Below are 24,574 nucleotides of genomic sequence, written 5' to 3'. Positions count from 1 at the left end.
CAGCTAATAAGGACAGAGCTAGGGCTTGTACTCAGCCAAGTTGCTACAGAGTCTGTGGGCTTTCCCGTACTATATTATCACTTAAATTCGTCTAGGTTTGAATCCTTCCTCTGCTATTTATTGGCTGTCTAATCATGAACAACTTCTCAAAGCCTTGTTCTTATCCATAAAATAAAAATGAGAGTACTGCTATACTGAGGTTGCAAGAGGGGTAAATGAAAACATTGCATGTCAAGTTTTTGTACAGAGCCTGGATGTGATAAACATTCAATAAATGGCATCTCTGATATCGCCATCATCAATACAATGGGCAACAAACGTGGCTTATGAATCAAAGACTAACCAGGTATTGATATGGTATAACTGTATTATCGATATGAAAATGCCGTAATACTGATCCCCACACAGAATACAAGAGAAAATGCAATCAAATTGAATAGTATACAATTTAGCCAAATAATAAGTTTATATCCCCTAAATAAAAATGTTAAGCTGATTCATTGCTGTGACTCTAATTTGTGGGAGTACAAAATAAATCGTTTGTTTAAAATTAGCAAAGAAAAAACATCTCCTGTTTTGAGTTATTCATGAGAAACAAAATTATTTTCTGGAAAGTAATGAGATTTTTAGTAAAATTATTCTACTGCATCTTTGAGTTGTATTTTTTCTTTAATTTTCAAAACAGATCATAGAAAACTTACATTGGCAGGCTCTGAGGACACCAACACGTCACCAGGTTTGGGGTTTTTTTTTACCTCCTGACATCATGGAATGCTGGATCTGGAAGTGTTCTTAAAGGACTATCTAGGTCGGCTCTAAACATAGCTTCCCAAATTTCACTGTTGCACTTGATTAAACTCCAGGATGAAATTTGAACTGTGTTTTACAATGAGGCAAAGCGTAGCTTAGGCAACTGCTATTGGTTACAGAAACTCATCTGAGCTGAAAGTTTCTTAGAACAGTAGTAGGTGAAAACCCAAATGGGAGTCATTCATTTACAAGCAGCTGGGAATTCATTCCACTATCTACTTCCCTTTTAGTTGCTGAAGAACCCTATGACAACCCTATGACATTTAAAGTCATCTTTTCCATTTTAAAGATGGTGAATTTAAGACTCAGATTAGGTGCAAATGGTTCAAAGTCACATGGGTAATTCATGGCAGAGGCACAGCTGGAACCCAAGTCACTTGTCACTGCAGGTCACTCAAGCGCCCTTTCCAATATGACCACCACCTTCCGTTATCAACTTTCTCTGTCTTTGACAAACTAGAGAAAGCACTGCTGCTAACATCAGGGAGGAAGGCCTCGCAGAAGGAGCAGCTGGCTTGTTCACTCTGCTTTCTGCTAAGAATAATCGTCAGCCCAGTCTCGCAGAAAATCTTTCTCCTTACACTGAAAAACATTATTTATAAGGTGGAAGTGATAACATAAGGATGATCAGTGCCTGTGTTTTTTGCCTCTCCAAGAAGGATTAATTCTCCCCTCACTGGATCACTTGCTATAGCAGTGCTGGAACTAGCTTTTGCCTTGTTTACAGGTTTGAACAATATTGATGTCGTCATTTAATTAGTCCCTTTGAATCCAGTTTTGGTCTCCCAAGTAAGTGACTTCTACTCCACCTCCTAGAAGTGCCCAGTGTCCTTCTAGTGTCTAGAGACATAGTCAACAAATTGTAGGGAAGAAAGGGAATTATGATATTTCAGGAACTGATATTAGAGGGTCAACATCTTTAGGGAAAATGCTAACTAGACAAAAATAAAAACCAACATATCCTGTGCATATCCTGTGCTCTAGGCCCATTCATAAACATTATCTCTTTCATTTCCTCCCATAAAGCTGCAAGAAAAGTATTACTAAAAGATCAGGGAAACTAGAGTCAGAATGATTTACACTGAAATTGTACTTTCACCATTTCAATCATTCAATAAGCCCTTTTTTCAGGCCCTACCAAATAAAAAATAGCACTTTGCTAAATGCCAGGAATATCGTAATGAATAAGACAGACATGGTCCCTGTAGCACAGAGCTTATATTCTAAAAGATACAGTAGCTATCTTCAAAACAAAGCAGGGACATAAATAATTATAAAATCAAATATATGGAATTGCTGGGTTCGTTTTATATTTTTTAATGCTGATAAATATTTACAGGGATATACATGTTTAATACTTACTGACATACGCAGTAAATTTTCCTACATAAAATTTGTAACCACTTACATTTTCAATACTCTCGTCCATTCAGCACATGTGTACAGCAATTCCTCAGTACTGAATGAATCCTATTCTAGATCTTCTCCAAACCTGTTCCCTGAAAGCTTCTAGAAAAAGTCACAAAACAAAGAGGACTTAGTCTGCTATAAACTTATGTCACCAACTTCAAAAGGCCAGTAACATTGCCTAGCAATCCTACTATATTTCTTTAATCAACGTGTTTTTTCAGTTCTCAAGGACCATTTAAAATGTTCTTCAAATTTCTTCAACATTCCATACTCCAAACTCCAATGTCTACTCTTCACTTTTACCTCAAAAACTTCTGAGTCCTGAAAAAACTTTCTTAGAACATTCTATGATCTTTCTTCCTTTCCACTTCTCGTTCACAGGAGTCAGGCCTGCATCATTCTTGGTGGGTCTCCCCACCTTTTCTCACCTGCGTGTCCCCCAATAAATCTCTTGCATATCTACTCTTGCACATCACTCTATCTTAGCTTCTGTTTCTCATAAAACTAGGACTGATATAGAACATATAAAGATCGCTTGCACATCAATAAGACAGACAACCACATGAGATTTGAATAGCACTTTGGCAAAGATGATATCCAGTGGCCAGTAAACACATAAAGGGTGGGGAGGAGCTCACCTTTTTAATCAGCCATGAGACATGATATAGAACCACAATAAATACTACTGCAATGATCCCCCTAAATGGCTAACATTAAAAGGACTATCAATATCAAGTGTTTCTTTTCAATATGGAGGAACAGTAACTCTCATATACTGTCGGTGGAAATGTATAATTATTGTCCAAGTACATATTGGAAAATTACTGGAGATTGTCAGTTAATGTTTAATATACATGTAACCTATGACCCAGAAGCTCCACTCCTAGAAATAAATCTAAAAGCAATGTATGCACCTGTGCATTGGAAGACACATCTCTGAAGTGTTGAGAATTATTCATAATAAGATAAAACTAGTTAATAACCTAAATATCCATGAATAGGATGAATAAAAACTTACAGTATATTCATAAGATGAACTAACACAGCAATGAAAATAAGTGAACAGCAGGCACAATAATAACGTGAATGAATCTCATAAACACAATGTTGAGGCAAGAAATATACAGCCACAGAAGATGACTTACTAGGTAATTGCATTTATTTAAAGTTTAAAAATAGACCAATCTCGAGATGTGTACTTACATGGTAAATGTATGAGAGTATAGAGAAAAGCAAAGAAGTTTTATCAAAGGGATTAGTATTTACCTTTGGGAAGAGAGACAGATGATTGGGAAAAGATGTAACGGGTCCTGGAAGGGCTAGAAATCTGTTTCTTGACATGATTTGTGGTCTGTCCCACTTTGCAAGTCAAAGATTTTTTTCTTTGTCTTGGTTTTTAATGGTTTGATTATGATGTGTCTAGAGTGGATTTAAGATCACCCGGTTTGAGATTTGCTGAGCTTCTTAAATATTCACCAAATTTTGCAAGTTTTCAGCCATTATTTTTCCAAACATTATGTTGTGATACGCTGGACCTTTTATAAATTAAGGAGAATGTTGAATTTTTAGTTTTATTAGGCAACTGTTAGCTTCAGGTTGCAATTTCCAACCCACCGCCTGCGGTGGGCTGTGATTCCAATGTCAGTTCAATCGCATCCTTTGCAAATGTGCGCCACCCAGTGGCCAGTCCAGGACTTGGTTGGTGGTTTACCCTGCAATGCCACTCTCCAAGACTTCGGTATGCTGTTTAAGTCCAGATCCACACATTTCAGCTCCAAGGCGAGCCCTGGAGTTCATACACAACTGTATGGGCTGACTCTCTTGAGTGCCCTTCTTTTTATCTCCATGATGCTTTCTGCCTCTGGAAACTTGGCTTTAGTTTTCTCACTGAGCTGCACACTTCCCACAACTGAGTCTGTGTCAGTGGCCAATTCAGGAGGAGACAGGGAAAATAAAAGCAATGGAGATTTGTCCCATGCTCGTGTGAGACTGTCGCTACAACCCTATTCTTCTTGTCACTAATTCTCTACCACAGGACTGACTGGGGTCTGGCAGGGTAGAGAACAGAGAAGGAGGGAAAAAAGAAAGAGATCCACTCTCCGACCCACTTGTCTGACCAAAAAGACAGGGGTTCTCTTGGAGCTCTTTGCGTATGTACTCAGGGCACACTTCCAGGTCTGTACAGCTTTTGAATCCAGACCAAGTGATACGGGTTGGGGGGGGGTGGGGATTAGAAACTTCAAATAGTATCTCCTTCCTCAATGTGCCTGCTTATCATTTACTTATTTACATTTCAGAGCCCTCAGATAGCCTCTCCAGGCATTTTGTCTAGGTTTTATAGATGCATCTCTGTGGGAGAGAAAAGGTGGATTACTCTTTACACCATCTTGCCTGGAACTAGAATGCTTCAAGAGGAAGGATATTTTGAAGTTGAGCTAAGAAGATTTGCTCATAGATCAGCTACTAGATGAGAGAAAGAGAGAGAAAAAGAGAGGGAAAGTGGGGGAGAGGGGCAGGGCAGAGAGAGGAGAGAGGAAGGAGGGGAGGGGGAGAGGGGAGGGAGGGGAGAGGTGGCAGCAGGGTGGAGGAGAGAGAGAGAAAGATCAAGTTCAGGGCCTGAGCCAAAAGAAAAGTGAATGAAGGACTGAGGTGGAAAATCATCGTGGGAAAGGACCAGTTATAGCTACATCTCCTCAGCCCACTGACCTACAGACATAACAGGAGCTGAGGTACCTCTCGTCTCTCATTCACTCACTGTGTGTGGTTTATGCGGAGGGATAGATGCAATGAGTTTCTTCTAGAGCAAAAGCTAGACTGTAACCAAAGGAAGGCAAGGAGCAGGTGGACCCTTTCCATCAACCACAGAAAGCAGGGTGCTAAAGCCCCTAGGAATATAAAATCACCCTTTAAAAAAACATGGACGACAGAAGAGAGGGTGTTTCCACCATATATAGGACTGTTTTAAAACTGAAGTTACTGGATTAGAAAAACCTAGACTTGACTAAATTAAGTTCTCTGTTCTCAGAGTTCATATGAGAACTCATACTAACTGTATGAGAGTTCATACTAAAGTAGTACATTTCTGCACAGCTAGTTCCATGTCCATTATAAAACATACATACCCATAGTATTAAGTATTATACCTTTTTGAAACTTCTAAATACATTCATTGCATATCCTTATTTGATTCAGTAAGACAGTTCAACTCCAATCAGTACTATTTATTAACCAAAATGCAGGATAAATTTAAGTGCTAGACATAGGCCGATGGGTGGCTCTCTAGGAAAAACACTCCTGAGATGTGCAATTCTCCAGGGATTGTGTGTCTTACAAAAGAGACACAACTTGAGGTAAACCTTGGATTGGTTAAAAAAAAAAAAAAAGAGAGAGAGGAGAAGTCCTCGATAAAAGATCTGTTCAGATGTGAGAGGCCCTGGCAAGGACAGGATGATTCAGAAGCCAGCCAAACTGCGCTACCAAGGAAAGAAGGCTTTGCAAGAGATACGCCTTGGTAACTTGGGATCTGAGCTCTAGCACTTTGTTAAATTATTCTCTAGCCATTTCACATACATCTGTGAAACAGATTATAAACAGTATAAGCTTCTGAAGCCTTTTGAAGCATTTCTTATCATTTTTGTGGCACCCTGCCCAGGACTAGGAACGTAGATGTTGGTGTATTATAGTTGATCCCTGAATCATCTACCTGCTACTACATCTATTTCAAAATCAAGGCATCACTGTGGGTATCCTATAAACAGCACAGAAGATAAAATATATGTGGATATCTAGTATAAAACACAGCTCTTCTTTTTGAAAATAACTCCAAAGCAGGACCCCATAGAAATTAAGTGAATGAACCTACCTGGTTGCCTCAATTCTTAATGTTATTTTCTGAACATTTTTCAGTGAGAAAACTGAATCACTTGTACAAAGCGCCACAGGGAGCTTTGTTTCACTAACAAAGACTAAAGGTAGAGTAATCAAATATAGAGAGTATGTTTACTGATCTAAAACATGGAAAGCTTGGTTCAAATCAGCCCTCAGAAAAACCGAGGTTGCCGTGCAGGTTATCTCCCTACAGAGCTGTTGCCTTCATTTCTACTAGAGAAGCCCAGATAAAGTAGAAAGGCTTTCCCGGGACTCCCGCAAGGTCACACTGATGGGGAGGGGAAAAGCAACACGTAGACTTCTGTCTCCACGTGCCAACATCCTTCCACCTACAACAGCACGTTAACACTAAGAGGTAAAAGAGATGAAAGCAAGCTTCCACAGGTACATGACAGAGTGAGGATTCCGGTCCCTGGAGTCTATGCACTTGGCACTACGGACCACTGAAGCAAAGAAGGAATGCAACTCAGTTTTCCACACTCAAAATACAGACAGCTGTGAAAGGGCTAGGATTGACACCACAGAGTATTAAAAGCTCGTCTAAAATTCAATAAAAAAAATTCATAGGTTAACTTTTGCACTATTCCTTATAGTTGACCAAAAACAGAATGCATATTTGTCATCCTGTACATGTGAATTTTTTTCATTTTCATTTTTATTCCACCCCTGAGTTCACTTTCTTGCCCCACAACCTCCTCGTGGTGATTTTCACCTCTGCATTTCTGAGGGTAGATGATGGGGTTCAGCATGGGGGTGACAAACGTGTAGAACACAGCCACCGGTTTCTCCTCAGTGACGGTGGAGAAGGGTCCCATGTCGAGGAAGCTGGCAGGTGCAAAGAACAAGAGACCTCTGGGACATGAGAGGCACAGGTAGACAGGGCTTTGCGCCTGCCCTCTGCAGAGTGGATCCTCAGGTGGACCAGGAACACGACGTAGGAGGACACCAAGAGGAGGAAGGAGAACACAGAGATCAACCCACTGTCAGCCAACACAACAACCCCTCCACGGAGGTGTCAGTGCAGGCAAGCTTGAATAAGAGATGGAGGTCACAGGAGTAGTGGTCAGTCACACTGGGACCACAGAAGGACAGTTGGCCAGTGACAACCATCTGAACCATAGAGTGAAAAAAGCCATCCCCCCCACCACCACCACCAGGAACCAGCCACTAGAAGATGACGCACAGGCCGACTCATCATGGTGGTGTACTGAAGGGGCCTGCAGGTGGCCACGTAGTGGTCATAAGCCATTACCATGAGCAGGACAAACTTAGTAACTCCAACATGGAAAAAGAAGATCTCAGCCACACAGCCCTCCAAGGAGGTGGTTTTCATCTTGGCAAGTAAGTCTGTGATAAATTTCATGAAGACAGTAGAGGAGTAACTCATCTCCACCAGGGACAAGTAGCTAAGGAAGAAATGCAGATTCTCACTGACGTTGACCATCACAACGATGAGGCCACTGCCCACCACCGTGGCCGGTACACAGGAAGAAACACTGCAAAACACACCCTCTGCACCTCTGGATCCTGGAAGAGGCCGGTGAAAATTAACTCAGTCACGTTACTTGTACTCTCCATGTAATATGTTCAAGTGTGCAGGACGTGAGCTACTGAGAGACATGCAGTAAACAAACATTGATTGTAACTAATTCACCTCATTTATAACATGTTAGATAGTGGAAACTACAACACATTTATCATATCATTTATTTAGTCAATATGTACTCATTCAGCATTAAATATTAGCAATCTAACAACAGTTTATATATTAGACAATTAAGGCTCAGAGAAATGGTTATTTCGCCCAAGATAATACAGAAAGTGGTGAATTCTGAGACTGGACCAGGCTTTCTGACTTCAGCCAGAATTCTAAATCACCAAAACATATTCTGAATTTGGGGAGCCATTCAAGTTCATAGCCTATATTTTTATCATCTTCATTGCCTTTTGAACACTCTCTTATTGGGGAACCCCCGTGACACATCTCTGCTGCTGAACTGGTATCCTTCAGCTCTGCCTCAGGGAATCATCTTCCCACTGACAATTCTTCCCTTTCAAGAGGTCCTCTAAACTGTGTCGTTCACTCAGTCTTACCAGTCTTCAATTGACTCAGGTCAGATTTCTTTACCAGTCTTGCAGCTTCAGTAACCATGTTTATAGGACCAATGCTCAAAATCTGAAGAGAATTCAACACACTAGTTTGTCTTCATCATTTCACTATAATTTTCACACCTTTTGTCCCACTATTCAAACTACTGAGAGATCGTGAACTCAGAGATTTTACTCCAAGAGCACTGCTGTGGCTGGCCAGCCACCTTGTTCCAGTTCCAAGTTGGCAATGAATAGCAAAGTGCATGATAACGAGACTAAAGATTTCTTCGTGAGTTACTCACCTGGAACAGATAATTACTGAGCACCTCTAATATATGTATAAACCTATTAGAACATATAGAAGAAATACAGATCACAATACACACCTCAAGCTGACAATGTCATGTGATTCAAAAGAAAATTCTCTATCCCAGAGGTCCCTAATCTTTTTGGCACCATGGACTGGTGCTCCTATGAGAATCTAATGCCTGATGTCTCTAGGTATCTAACACATAAGTAAAGAGTTAAAATTAAGTACGTCCTTTCATTAGAAGTCCAAAGTATATTTATGTGCCCACACAAACATATAGCTCTTGTCAGATCATGGACTCTATTTTTTTTAAATCTATTCTTGAAATTAAGAAAAGATAACAGGGCCCATCTGAGAGAGCTCTCAGAGGAGAGCTATGTAGGGTCCAAGTTTTCTGGCCTTTGTCCTGAGCAGAATGCCTGATAGTCTTTTTTTTTTTTTAACCACCTTTTCTTTTCCTATCGTCTCTGCCTTTTCTGCATTTATTACTCTCTCTGCAACCTGCTCTCAGCCATTCCCACCATCTCTCCCACATAACTGGTCAGAAATATCAGTTCTCCCCACAGAATGCAGCCACACGGAGAATCAGGGCAAGAAGCTGACCAGCGCATGAAAGCCGAAATCAGCATTTGAGCATACAGACTCTAAATCGGGCAACCTGCTGGACTCTGCCCCAGAGCATAATGACAGAATGGAGACAATGGCCAGAGGGAAAGATGAGAGCTTCACTTGCCATTGTGACTGATCTCAGAATGAGGTCACAGAAGCTCCATTCCAATTACATGCTTCCCATTGGCAATTCTCAAATGGTACATCACAGAATTGCAAAACCGTAAAAGACTTAAAAATCACCATATTTTATGTCACGTATATTTTACAATAAAAACAAATGAATAAATTTAATTCGTTGCCCCCACCACCTCATTTACACATGAATACTTGTGGTTCAAAGAGAAGAACTGACTTGCCCAACATCCTAGATCCCCTTAGAAACTTTACGCCCTACCTCCGATCACATCACCTACTTTTAGTTCAGAAAATCCAGTGTGGCTTCATTCTGCCTTAGAACAAGGAAGTGAATCAGATGGATCTCGAATGTAGTGAAGTGTCTCTAATACAGCATGAAATTAGCCACTCTGGTGGAACAGATCATCGCTCAAGGAAATGATGCTCCAACTGGGAAAACTAAGATGGGATTAAGCATAGGATTCCTCTATGGGAATTCTGGTCCCTGGACAAGCAAGGCACCTTGGTGAATGTCGCTCAACTAGCTGATTTTTCACTGAAGGTCCTTGATGAGCAAAGTCTAGGTCAAACTCATTTAACTCACTTTGAGAGTGGAGCCAAAAAAATTTAGAGACCTTTTACTCTAAACTCCTCTGTGATAGATGAAGTAAAAGAGGTTGAGCAAAATGAATTTGATTCCCAGGCCACACACTAGATTATTTCCCAGATTACTGATTAAGAAATCGGTGCTCTTTCAACACCACCAGGCTGATTTCTGATGGTTCTGGGTGGGGGCTGTTACTCGATTCAAGGATCAGACCGTGTCCCCAAGAACAAATCATCAAGTTACTGGGAGCTTTTAGAAAACGAACTAGATGATGGATAAGATGAATCACGAAAAAGGGGGGGAGTGGGAATTCAGGGATTCTGGATCTACGTTGATTTTGGATTTGTAATATCTAAGAAATAAACAGAAGCCACAGGAAGCAACAAACTCAGAGATTTTAAGATCCATATTTTCATGTAGAAAACTTATCCACCCACTGAGAGTTCAAGGATTGTGATTAAATGCTTAGGTTCTTAGAGTATTTTAAATAAATTAAGCCATCCCCTATAATCAAGGGAACAACTTCTCCATGGAATTTTTTTCTCTAGGGTAAAACTTTGCCAAATAAACTTGGACTTGGGGCAAGTTTCAAAACTGTTTAGATGAGTTCAGTGAAAGTTGTAAAGTTTTTATATCCAGTAATGAAGTAGTAAGAGAAGAAAGGTGAAGGAAAGACATAAAGGGAATTTTTGTCCAGACCGGACTCCTGAGAATGAAAAAGGAAAATGGATAGAAAAGAAAAAGAGGACCGGACAGGGAGCCAGGACACAGGCACAAGCTCTGGTTCAGGAATTGATCACCTAACCTGAGCCATGTTGTTTCACCTCTCCACTCCTCACTCCCCCATTTCTGTTCCTGTTTTAAGATGACAGAGTTGGGCTAGACTATGTCCATCATCCTTCCAGTTCTAACAGTCACGTATTCATGTACGAGTTACTTAGACTCCCAGTGCCTCAGCCTCCCCATTGACATCTGGCACATAGTACATGCTCATTAAGTCCTGTTGGATAAATTATTAAATGGACCGAAAAGCCCTGAAATTGGTGAACAATTAGTAAATTATGCCAGAATCGGACTCTGTAATATCACCATGCCATCGAAAATCATGTTTACGAAAAACATTTAATGACGTGGGTAACTATGTATGTGATAGACTGAAACTATCTGCTAATCCTACATCCATTCTCCCCTTCCTCGTTAGGAATGGAGCAGAGTCCTGATTCTTAGCAAACCATCATTTCGCACGGAATAAAATATCATAGCTTCAGTGTCTCCTGCAAGTAAGGGAAATCATGTGATTGATTTCTATCAAAGAAGATGAAAGTAAAAGTGCTATGTGGCACTTTTGAAAAATCTCCTATGAAGGAAAAGTGATCAGTGTACCCTCCCCCTTCTCCTTTTCTGCCTCTTGGACTATGGATGAAATGTTAAAGCTGTGTCACTTTCTTTTCTGTTATATACAGTTAAACTTACACCTAAAAGGATATAGACAACAAACGGAAAAATTAAAAATTGTTTGCTACACTCTACCAGTTTTTCTGTAATGTAATTACTTTATATTTACTGTCTAAAAACACATTTTGTTGGTTTTTTCATGCTGTGACAATCAACAACAGAATTACATGGTCTAAAATGCTAAGTGATATAATTAGACTGTTACTATTTGTATGAATTGAGTAGGCTTTTTTTAAATTTTGCAATGTTCTCTTTCTTGTAAAACAATGAAAAATGTTTTCCTTTGATCCTGTATTTTTTGCAGTGAGATCCAAATAAAGTGAGCCTTCAATAGATCCAGCAAGTCTGCAACCTCAGAAAGTGAGGTAACCCCCGAGAACGTTGACAGTTTAGTAAGAGGAGGTGCGATCGACCATGCAGTACCCACCGACTCAGAGTTTGCTGATGATGTTCTTGCTGCAGCTCTCAGTGAGGAAGACAAACACGCACATGAGTCAGGGCACCCATCACAGCCTACATCCTAAGGCCCAACCTGCTGCAACACAAGCAAGGCATCAAGGGAAAGGGAAGGTAGCGCCTCTGAGTTTGTTCTGGAGCAAATGCTTTAAAATACACATTAACAAAATGTAAGCATATTCGGCATAAAAGATAATGGGGATGCTGTGGTACAGCCCTTATCTATTAAACAAATATTTACTAAGCACCTATGATATGCCAGGTACTATGCCTGGCACACGCAATTAAGCAACAGAGACCAAAGAAGCCTCAAAACAAAATGAACTGCCTCGATGCATAAAAATGGAAAGTAACGTCAGAATCATGGTGGCATAGGATGCCCCTTGTTTTTGTCCCAGCCATTAACAACAAAAATTCAGCAACCATCATGAATAGAAGTGCTTCTAAGGGAGATGTGGGATCCAGCTCCATATACCAAGGGGCTCAGGGCGAGTCTCGCCACAGGTGCATTGGGAAATAGCAGACAAACTCTGTTACCAGCTATGGAACCTGCGGAGACTGAAAGAGTTCTGATCCTTCTCGGCCCCAGTCCAGGAGCACCTGCAGACTGTCACCTACAGACCAGACAAGAGAGCCTCTGTGAAAGTTCAGATTTTTAGAGGAGAAGTTCCATCATTCTATTGGAGAAAAAAAAAGAGTTTGACACATTGGGGTGGGAAGGATGAATACCTTGTCCAGTAACACCTAACCAAATCAGTTACCCCATACTCATAAACAGGATAATGCAATCTCATAAAATGTAAGTTCTCCCAATTGAACTATAGATGAATACACTTCCAAACAAAATCCCAATAAGTTATTTTGTAGGATTTGATAATTTAGCTTTAATATTGCCTAAAAGAAGAACTCAAAACAGAAAAGATAGTCCTAAAAAAAGAATATGTTAAAGGAACTTGACCTACCAGATACCAAGACACTATAAAACTATAGTAATTAAAACAGTGTAGGATTGGCCCAGAAATAGACTCACACAACTATAGGAATTTGATATACGATAAAAGTGGCACTGTAGACTAATGCAGAAACAAAAGACTACTCAATAACTGATGATGGAACATTTGGTTTTCCATATAAGAAAAAAATAAAATTGAGTTCTTTCCTTACACTATGCCCAATGATCAATTTTAAGTAGAATAAGAACTTAAATGAAAAAGACACAACTTTAAATTTTAGGAATTTAATATCAATTAGTACCTTCTTGACCTTGACTTAAGAATTTCCAGATGCCAAGGTAACTCACTAGTACTCATAAGTGCTTAATATCTAAACATTGCAACTTTACCTTGTATACTGGATCTTCCCCAGTAACTACAGACACATGTTTATTCATGTGGATCCATATGTATGTACATATGCCCTTATATACCTATCTCCACCTACATGAACCTATCTGCGTACATGCATGCACACATACATGAACATACACATCATTACTTTAGTTCAAAATATGGTGTGACGGCAGTAATAGAAAGAGCACTAAACTAGCGATTAGAAGTCCTTGTACGTGACTTTATGTGAGTTAGCCTGTGTGTGCTCCCATTTATCTTCAAACCCGAATAAACACACATGTTCCCACATTCTTGCATGGATTTTTAAAAGATGATTTATTCAACACAGATTAAGCTGAATGAAAACTTCTGAGAACACTGTGTTTTCACAATGCCAATGGCTATTTTATTGCTATCATTCTCATAGTCAAGATGAACATTTGCATGTTTGTTAGGCATCAAATGGAATGAAAGTTTTTTAACACTACCCAGCACTGATCACACTTCTCTTGATGATTATGCTTACTTCACCAGGTTCTTGTAAGGATTAAAGTGGTTAATGCTAAGTGATCAGTAAACACTTGAGGAGTGAATAATTGATCTGGTAGTTACAAGGGCTTTAGGAGAAAGGGCAGGGAAGAAGTAAGGTCTAGGAAAACGCAATAAAGACATTATAAAGAAACAGGTGGCTGCCACCTCTGAAGAAAAGACTTTGATATAGGACTTTACAAAGTCCTGCAAACTTCTGAAGCTGCTATTGTTACTGTCTCCATTCGTAAATATGGAAATTGAGACTCAACGAGATTACATGACCTATGAATGGTTAATTATACAGGACATCTATTCTGGCTCTTCTAATTCCATCCTGCGCAAATTGGCTCCCTCTAGAGCAAAACAGAGTAAAGCAAAGGGAATTGATGGGGGCAGGAGTCCCTTTTCCGCTGGAGAGAGAGGAATCAGCACTGCTGGGTGAATGCATGTTGACAACTTGTTCTCCCTGGCTCTGCTCTCCAACATTGCAGGCCACCACCAATCCTTGGTCCTTCAAAACTTCCTTGACTGTACTGTTCAGTGTCCATTCATTTAATCTTTGTCAAGGAGGCCTGAAGTGGGAAAAGGCCCGAAACCAGACTTAAGGATCCTGGATTCTTGCCTTCTCCTTGCTCCGGACGTATTGTGTGACTCTGAGTAGATCCTTTTCTACATTTTCTACATTTATTTATTCATCTCCCTGCCGAGAGCATGAAATAAAGGAATAAAAGTGCCTTAAATATCATAAAAGAGACAGAATTAATTTCATCAAGCACTGTGTTAGCCACCACAAAACAATTATCTAGTGGTATTGTCCATTACACAGGTGAGATCCTTGAACTTCCAAGAGGCTCTTTCATTCATAAGCTCTCACAAGTTTCCGGAATGAGCCTTAATTATTATACTCAGAGCCTCTTGAACTGTGACCTCCTTGAGGACAGAGATTACATGTTACTTTTATTTGTATCCCAGCATTACAAACACTCAATAAATATTTAAAGAAGGAAAGACTGAAGGAATATATGAGGTTAATATTAGGAAAAGAGCTGGGAGGACAGCTGTCATTATAAGCCCCCCAAACTAGAGATGCAAAGCCTGTGCTAGAAGCTACAAGATGGGAAGTCTCCCAAGTTTCAGGCTAAATGAGATTCCCTGGACTGTCACTTCTCCCCCAAGCTCCCTTTGACCCTAAACAGTTTCTTCATGGCATTTTTCACCTCATTGTTCCTCAGCGTATAGATCAGAGGGTTCAACAAAGGTGGCATGACAATGTTAAAGAGGATGACAAGTTTGTCAGCAGCCAAGGTGGTAGAGGGACGGATGTACATGAACATGGGGGGCACAAGGACCAAAAGGACAGTGATGATATGTGAGCCACATGTAGACAGAGCCTTGCGCCGCCCCTCAGATGACCGCCTTCTCAAGTTCAGTAAGATGACCACATAGGAGATGATAAGGATGAGGAAGGACACCAAACTGATCATGCCACTGTTGGCCACGACGACAAGCCCCACCACGTAGGTGTCTGCACAGGCCAGCTTCAGCAAGGGGTGGACATCGCAGAAGAAGTTATCGATCTCATTGGGCCCACAAAAGGGGAGCTGCACTGTGAGGAGGGTCTGCAAGGTGGAATGCAGGAAGCCAGCCACCCAGGAGGCCCCTGCCAGCAAGCCGCACTTCCACCGATCCATGATGGTCGTGTAGTGCAGAGGTCTGCAGATGGCCACGTAGCGATCATAGGCCATGGCTGTGAGGAGGAAGATCTCAGTGCCACCAAAGAAGTGGGCAGAAAAGAGCTGGGTCATGCAGCCATTGAAGGAGATGGTCTTGCGCTCCACAAAAGTGTCAGCGATCATCTTGGGTGTGGTAGCGGATGGATAGCACACGTCAGCGAAAGACAAGTGGCTGAGGAAGAAATACATAGGAGCCTGCAGGGTCTTGCTGGCATTGATGGTGATGATGACCAGAAGGTTCCCCAGGACAGTGAGCACGTGAAAGACGGAGAAGATCACGAAGCACACGTGCTGGAATGTCCTGCTCTGGAAAAGGCCGAACAACACAAACTCAGTCACGTTGTTCTTGGTGCCCATGGGTTCTCTACCCTGAGCACTAACAAAGTGGTTAGCTCTGCAAGGACACAAATTACAGGATATAAGAAAGTTTTCCTAATCTGAGGAGTCAGAAAACTGTATTCAGGTCTAATAATGATTCTAACACTCAATTTCAATTAGGAGAGAAAGGTACCGCACACCTACAAGCAATTCTCAGACATCAGCTAAGAGTCCTACAATTCAACTCAGTAAGATAGCATCAGATCCCACAGGTTAAGGGTTTAGTCCTACAAGACTGCCCTCCCCCATTCAAAGGTCAGTTGCAAGCCCATATCATCACTTGTGTGCTTCTAACACAATGGCTATTGATGAGGATTTCAGTGAACCCCTCCTTGGGTTCCACTGATTTTTTAGAGTGACTCGCAGAAATCAGAGAAAGATTTTTACCTACAAGATTATCAGTTTATTATAAAAGGATATAACTCAGAAACAGCCAGATGGAAGAGATACATAGGGCAAGGTCTGTGGTAAGAGCATCCATGTTCTCTGAGCACATCCTCTCCCCCAGTCTCTACCTGTCTACCAACCTGCAAGCCCCATCCTTTGATTGATTAAATCATTGGCCATTGGCGATCAACCTCCAGCTCCTCTTCCCTCTTCTAGGTTAGAGGAATGGGACTGAAAGTACCCGCCCTGCAATCACAGGGTTGGTTCCCCTGGCAACCAACCCCTATCCTTAGTTCACTTAGAGGCATTCTAAAAGTCACCTTATTAATGAAAGACACCTTTATCTCTCTCACTGGTCAGGAAATTTCAAGGGTTCTAAAAGCTCTGTGCTACAAATTGGAACAAAGACCAAATATATATTTCTTATAAGTCACAACATCACAAGGTTCCAACTGCATTATATGCTGTGAACTTTGGCAAATCAATTAACTTTTCAGGACCTCGTTTTCAAAGTTTGAAAAGATTCCCAGACAAGAAAAAACTAAAGGAGTTCATCATCACCAAACCAGTATTACAAAAAATGTTAAAGGGACTTTTTTAAGAAGGAAAAATAAAGATCAAAAATATGAATAATAAAATGACAATAACTACATATCTATCATTATTTTAACTGTAAATTGATTAAAAATGCTCCATTCAAAAGATATAGGGTGGCTGAATGGATAAGAAAACAACTTTTACATATGCTGCCTACAAGAGATTCACTTCAGATCGAAGGACACACACAAAGTAAAAGGATGGGAAAAGATATTCCATGAAAATCTGAGGTAGCAACACTTATACCAGACAAAGTAGACTTTAAAAGAAAGGCTATAACAAGAGACCAAGAAGGGCCCAGTAATTCCGCTTCTGAGTAATTATCTTAAGAAAACCAAAATACTAATTTAAAAAGACACATGCATTCATATGTTCATTGCAGCATTGCTTACAATAGCCAAGATATGGAAGCAACCTAAGTGTTTATCAATAGATGTATGGATTAAGAAGAACTAATATATATATACATCATGGAATATTACTCAGCCATAAAAAAGAATCAAATCTTGCCATATGCAACAACACGGATGGACCTAGAGGGTATCATGCTAAGTGATATAAGTCAGAGAAAGATAAATACTATATGATTTCACTTATATGTGGTATCTAAAAAAAAACAAAATAACAAAATAAACGAACAAACAAACCAGAAACAAACTCATAGATATTGAGTACATTTGGATGGATGCCAGATGGAAGGGACGTTGGGAGGATGGGTGAAAAAGGGGAAGGGATTAAGTACAAATTCATAGTTACAAAATAGTCACGGGGGGGTGTAAAGTATAGTATAAGGAATATAGTCAGTAACATTGTAATCACTATGCATGGTGTCAAACGGGTACTAGATTTATAGGAGTGATCATGTTATAAGTTATAAAAATGTCTAACCACTGTGTTGTACGCCTGAAACTAATATAAGATCGTATGCCAACTGTAATTAAAAAATAAAAAATTGTTTTAAAAAAACACAAAGTTTAAAAGATAAGGATATCTGTCACTTCCTCTGTGCTCCATTGTCCCTGCTACACACCATCATATTTGTGACATTGTTCCATAACCATGTACATGTCTACTCTCCCCACCAGGCTGAGTTGCTTGACAAGGCTCCTGACCACCTGACTCTAGATAATGCTCAACATCTAGCACATGGTATGCGTTCAGTAAATGTTTGTGGAATAAAGGAATTAATAAATACCTGCCCTATCCACCTCGACATTTCCAAAAATAAACTCCCCATCTTTCCGCTAAAACATTTTCTTCTGAAAGCCTGTTATCTCAGTTGATGGCAACTCTGACTTTCTGAACCCTCGGCCTAAATACCTGGACGTCATCCTTGATTCCCCTCTTTTCACATCTCACTTCAGTAAGAACTCCTGTTGTCTTTACCTCTACAAGGTAAGAGCCTACTCTCACCACCTTCACAGCCTCTCCTCCCCCTTCTTGCCTGGTTGAGCCACAATCACCTCTCCCTTGCTTCCTAGCTGTATCCTTAATTCTCCTCTTACCACCTACCCTACCCCCAGTCTATTCTCATCACAACAGTCAGGGCTCCCTCGAAGCCCTTCAGTGGGTCCCCTCTCCGAGATTCAGAGTAAAATCCCAGAACTTTGCCATGTCACACAGGTGCTACACGATCTGAAACCCCGGCCTCTCTAATCTCACCTCCTCCCACTGTTCCCCTTGTTTCTCTCGTTCCAAGACCCCGCCCCCCTTGATATTCATCAAACACACCAGGCATGCTGCCACCTTGGGGACTTAGCACAGGTTGTGCCTTCTTCCGAGAACATTCTTACCTAGATAACTACTGGCTAACTCCTTCATTTCCCCAAAGTCTTTGTACAGATAACACTTTCTCAAGCAGGCTATTTGATCACCCTATTTAAAACTGCAACCTCCCAGCACGCTCAGTCTCCCTTGCCCTATTCCGCTTTTTCTTCTTTCCATATCACATACTGCCTTCGAATGTATTATTTATTTATTATATTTTATTGTCCTACGCCCCCACTAGAATATGAGCCCCATGAGGCAGGTTCATTGTTTGGCTCCCTAAGGCATCTCCAATGCTTAGAACATTGCCTGGCACACTGTAGGTGCCCAATTAATATTTGATTAAATGAATGAATAAACCATAGTTATAGACGTCAAAAATAATAATACCAATCTATATATACATAGGACTTTACAACTGTATGTAATCTTATTTCATGATCTAATATTTACTGACACTAATATGTGCCAGACACAGGCTTAGGTCCTTGCACATATTAGCTTTGGAAATGCATTTTATTTACTCTCTCCTTTTACATAAGCAGGATCAAAAACTCAGTTATTTCTCAAGGTCATACACTGTCATAAGTAACAGCCATACCTCCTTCTATGCCACAAATAAAACACTGTATGTGGAAAGCATTTTGTTATCTAGAAGCTATGTGGTTCCATGCAAACGTCTACCCTGGGACATGTATAGTGCCAGAACACAGACCAGAGACTGACCTAGGAAAATACTGAAAGCATGTTAAACAAATGAATAAAAAAGTGAATGCAGAAACAAATGTCTCGGGGTCTAAGTAATTTGTGAATATATGATTATAAAAATTAACACAGTTTAACTCCAACAAAGACTGTTGGGCCCTCTAAGTGCCAACAAAGAATGTCACCGACCCTTACATGCCCAGGACCATAACAAAGGCTTTTCCCAACAGGGCTGTTTGAAGGATAAAATAAGATTCTTTTGAAAGGCAAGGGGAGAGATATGTTGACATTAGGAAGTCAGGTTTCAGGCCTTCTCTTCCATGTACATCAATCAATAAACTTGGAAAATTACAGTAAATTCTACCATGAGTACATCGGCGACAACTGGAGGATGCTGGGTGGTTATTAATGATTCATTGTCAAAGGCAGGTTAGTAGAAAATGGAACAAAGGAAGTGAAATCCCACAGGACTGTGTTTGAGCACTGTTTTTATGACATTTTGTTATTATGGTTGCAAAAATATCAAGTCAAATGATACTCATTACTAGCGGAAAAAGTGGAGGATCCTGCACCATTATAAGGAGTTAGATAAGCTCCAGTCTTTGCTTCTCCAGGAGACTTAGGATCCCGGAAAAGGGTTCACAGAAGTCTGAGAAGAAGAATTAAAATGCCTCAGACACAGACTCACTGAAGTTGGCACAGAGGGTTTGTCTCAGACGAAATTAAAGTACAGCTGAAAACGAGAACAATAAGCAATGACACTGCCAAAGGCAAAAACAAGAAAATAATTGTCATCCCTCAGGATATTCTGCCCAGGCTTATTAAGCATCTCTCTCCCCCAGAAATTTCCCACCAGGAAATATATGTATTTTACAGCAACATTCTTCTTTTGTCCTCTTCTAAAATTCTGAAAATGGTTTGATCAGATGGTTACATTTAACCACAGGATAGAGAGGAGAGATAGCCAACCGGTTCCTATCACTGAAGAAAATGCTACAACCAGAAATAATGCAATCATTGTGCACCCCAAAAATGAATTTGATAGCAGGTAGATAACCTAACCATTATTTCATGACGAAGAAATCCTACCATATTTTGTTTTTAGTTTTATAGTAAGTATAAAACGTGTATGCTATATCCATCTGTTCTTTTGCAATGCTCCAAAAATAACCAATAAGAACTTTGTGACTTGAAACCAAATGCCTGCATGGAATTACACAGTTGGTGTTTGGGCCATCATCTGAAAACTCCTGTAGGAGGCAGCATCGCAGTCAGCAAGACCCCAAGACTCTGGAGCCTGATCCCATGAGACTGAATCCCAGCTCTGCCACAATCCAGCTGAATGACATTTGGCAACTTATCTCTCAGAAACTCAGTTTCCTCATCTTTCAAAAATACATATCATCTAAAATGGCCGTAAGATAATGTAAAGGTATGGTCATGAGTTGCTTAACGATGGGCATCCATTCTGACAAATGCATCATTAGGCGATTTCATCGTTGTGCAAGCATCACAGAGTGCACATACACACCAGATGATCGAGCCTAATTTAAACCTAGAATATGTGGCACGGCCTGTTGCTCCTAGGCTACAAACCTGTACGGCATGCTACTAGACAAAACAACACGTGACTAAATTGAGAACAAGAGAAAATAATGCAATCAAGAGGTTCAGTTAACATAGACGTATGAGGCTGCTGCCTGTATAACACAGCACACTGTTTTACAGCAAACTGTTTTTTAATAAGTAGAAAGAGTACACTCTAAGACAACAATAAAGGTACAGTACAGTGCAAACATAAACCAGTAACGGTCACGTATTATCAAGTATTTTGCACTGTACATAACTGCATGTGCTATACTTTTATATGGCTGGCAGCGCAACAGTTTTGTTTACACCAGCATCACCACAAACACGTGAGGAATGAGTTGTGCTACAACATTAGGATGGCCACAATGTCACAAGGCAATAGGAATTTTTCAGCTCCATTATAATCATAAGGAACCACTATTGTATTTGCAGTTTGTCATTGGCCAAAATGTGTTTATGCACACGTGACTGTATATAGCACATTGCCTGGCACTCAGTAAGTGCTAAGTCGATATCAAGCATTATTAGATCTCAATGGTTGTATGTCAAACTAAGGTAGGAGACTGGTTTACAAGGGCAGTGCCATAGTAATTATTTCCAAAGTTATTTTTCATTTTCATTCATTTTTAAACATTTTCATTAAATCTCCAGTGCAAAGAATCATGAAACTTGGTATACCTAATGGGCAAGATGGTCAGCCACCTACCTGCTCATGAAGCCAATCCCTCCGGGATAAAGAGGGAACAGTGAGGTTGGGTGCTTCCAAGTCAAGATATGCTCTCCCTTCCCTTCCATTCATGAGATTCTGTTGTAATCCAGACTCTCCCAGAGAAAACCACCAACACCGTCATCACCACCATCACATCATCACCATCATTACCATCATCACCATTATTACCATCATCATCATCACTACCATCATCACCACCACCACCACGATCATCATCACATCATTATCACCATCATCATCACCATCAGTAAATCACCACCATCATTTTTGCATTATACTTTTATGATCTCTATTATAAAATAAGACATGCCTTTTGTTCTTTGATCCTCAAAACCTTCCTATTATGTATTTGCTATTCTTATCCCCCAATTTACAGATAAGAAAAGTAAGACTCAGAGAGATCAAGTAATTTGCCCAAGTTCATACATACACATTAGAGATACTTCGGAAAGTAGAGAAGGTACAATGAGAAACTAGAAATCATTAATATTATGGTGAATATCTTTTCACTGTTTCCTTTCAATTATGCAAACATTTCTTACAAATCTGAATGAAATGTGTACTTTCATATTGAGCTCTTTTCTCTTAACACTTTATTTAAGCATTTCCTCACAGTGATAATCTTCAAAAGAGGTTTTTAACGGTACATTTTTTTTAAAGTACCATAATTCATTTGATCATTTTTATATAAGCTTTTATGTTACTCCCTATTTTGACCTGTAATACATGCTTTTTCCCTATAAATCTATGGACAATTTTCCTGAAAGTGGAAAGGTTGAGGTGAAGGGCATGAACATTTTTTAGGGTCCTGATAGAATCTCAGGTAGTATGAAGAAAATGTCATTTGCTTTTCCAGGAATTAGGGGAGAAACTGCTGAAATAAGCACAATCATTAACTCTCGACCCAGACTACTCTTCTCCAACCTAAACAGCTTAAACGCCTGCAACCTCTCCTTTACGGACTCATTTCTGTCCTTGTTTCCTCCTCTCTCATACTGTGCAAATTCATCACACCGTCCTTAAGCCGTGAACACACCCTTGGACATCACGGTCTGTGAGGATCTGAACAAGAATGAACAGAGTGAAATTGGGACTTCCCGCTTCCTGCAGTTCACGCTGCTGTCACCACGTGGAGCTGCTGTGGGTCAGGCACTTTTCATGAGCTTCACACGTTATCCCAGCTCACGCTCATCGCAACCCTTTAAGAAAACTATTAATATTCTCATTTCAGAGATGAGGAAAAGGAAGCTCAAAACATTTAGTGTTTAAGTGACTTGCTCAAGGTCACGAATAGCAAGCACCATAACAGGAGTTACAACCACATCTAGGAGACGCCTGCATATCTCATTGTCAGAGTTATCTCTATCGCAACAGTCTCTTTCCCCTATTTCAGTAGTCTGTTCCTATCCCCTCCCCTTGCAATGCTTGTTTGCTACACCCGCCTACCTTCTCTAGTCTCACACTACTGATTAACTTTGGACTTGACATTGCCCGAAGGAGGCAGCATGACACAATGAAAAGGGTGCAGGTGAAAGCCAAAAGATCTTGGTTTTAGTCCCAGCATTGTCACTGGGAGCTGAGTGACCTCAAACAACTCCCTTCTTCAACCTGATACTCTATTTCTCCATCTATATAAAATCATGGTTGGAGTAAGCTCTGTGATTCTAAGCTGGAAAAGTGAAACACATTCTAAAAATTAATTTCACTGGTAACAATAATCAATACTTGATGAATTTAAAAATAACTAGAAAACAAGTAATTTTACATTATTATTCATTCTTTTCACTACTTTGCCTGAGGATTGATGGAAGATTAGGGTTCACGTTACATTCATCAGGCCTTACACTGAATTTGATCTCTTACCAGTTTTCAGATATAATCTGTCTTGAAAGAGAAAATTTGTGATGCAATTTAGGAACATTTCTACCTTAAAAGATTAAAATGTAAATAAGCCTTGTAAGAGTCTTTCAGGCTTCAGGTATCAGAGGATTCATTTATATGAAACCACACCTTGCCAGGTGAACCTGGGCTTTGAGGAAAAAGGGTATCACAACCATACCTCAGTGAAATACACCCTTGAATTGCTCCAATTTCCAAAAAGTTAATGTGGTATCAAGACAGCCCACAGGAAAGCATGGGGAACTCGGCAGCCCCCAGCCATGAGCTGGGCATTCATATGGCAAGCCTCTAAATAATTAAATATGTGTGAAAGTGCTCTCTGAGCTTAAACAGCTCCACAAGAAGAGAGAACAGTAACCATAGCTGTATAACATTTGTTTGCTTCTATTGAGCAATGCTGTATGCCAGGCCCTGTGAAGAGCATTTTAAATGCATCATCTCACTTCATCCACTCAACATCACTTTGAAGAAGCTACTATGATTGTTTCTATTTTTCAGATGGGAAAAATGAGGATTAGAGCAAATGAGTGATTTGGCTAAGCTCTCACACCAGTAAAGGTTAGAACAAGAAATGCAACCGAGTGTACCTGGCATCAAAGTGGTCCTCTTAGTCACTATACAACACTCCTGACTAGGGAAATGGGAGCATCTGATCACCCAGCAAGAACGTCTCCTCAACAAATAAAGGGTAAGCAAGAAAATGGCTGGAGGAGAACAATTCTAGTGATGCCACAAGAATCTGAATTTTTTTTAAATCAACTCACACTTGAGACATTTGAAGGCAGGAACCTGAGAAATACTCAGATATCGTGCAGCAGTACTTTCACCTGGGCACCGAGCACAGAACGAAGAGAGAGCAAAGCAAGTGAGGACATCTGTTTTCTGTAAAGTTCCCTGGGTGGTATGGGTTTATTCTAGCCAGAGATTCCCCAATAGACCAAGACTACGTAAGAACTCACCTTCCTCAGGTGAGTGGTGACAGTCAAGGAGTCTGGCCAGTAAACTTTTAAGCACAGAGGGTTCAGGGAAGTTCATGTGGAATCACGCCAGCCAAAGCCATTGCCAGACGTGAACACCACTGCTTTAGAAGCCATAGTACATTCGGGGTTACCAAAAGTACCTTGAGGCTGGCTAATAAGACCCCAGAGGCACTACATCCCAATTAAAAGAGTAGGC

The 24,574-nt window shown here is 40.3% G+C and overlaps 1 protein-coding gene and 1 pseudogene across 1 annotated transcript; both read right to left on the bottom strand.

The window, feature by feature from the left end:
* Nucleotides 1–6,763: 6,763 nt before the first annotated feature.
* LOC120604388 (olfactory receptor 4B1-like) lies at nucleotides 6,764–7,686 on the bottom strand (annotated as a pseudogene).
* Nucleotides 7,687–14,772: 7,086 nt separating this feature from the next.
* OR4S1 (olfactory receptor family 4 subfamily S member 1) lies at nucleotides 14,773–15,702 on the bottom strand. Its single transcript, XM_039865031.1, has one exon. The coding sequence runs from the start codon at nucleotides 15,700–15,702 to the stop codon at nucleotides 14,773–14,775; it is 930 nt and encodes a 309-aa protein (XP_039720965.1).
* Between the last annotated feature and the right edge of the window lie 8,872 nt (nucleotides 15,703–24,574).

This window comes from Pteropus medius, unplaced genomic scaffold, assembly GCF_902729225.1.
Source record: "Pteropus medius unplaced genomic scaffold, Ma_sr-lr_union100, whole genome shotgun sequence".
Taxonomy (NCBI): domain Eukaryota; kingdom Metazoa; phylum Chordata; class Mammalia; order Chiroptera; family Pteropodidae; genus Pteropus; species Pteropus medius.
This window is presented reverse-complemented; position numbering and strand designations above follow the sequence as displayed.

Coding starts and splice junctions, on each gene's coding strand:
- OR4S1 (XM_039865031.1), bottom strand. CDS start 15,702: ATGGGCACCAAGAACAACGTGACTGAGTTTGTGTTGTTCGGCCTTTTC.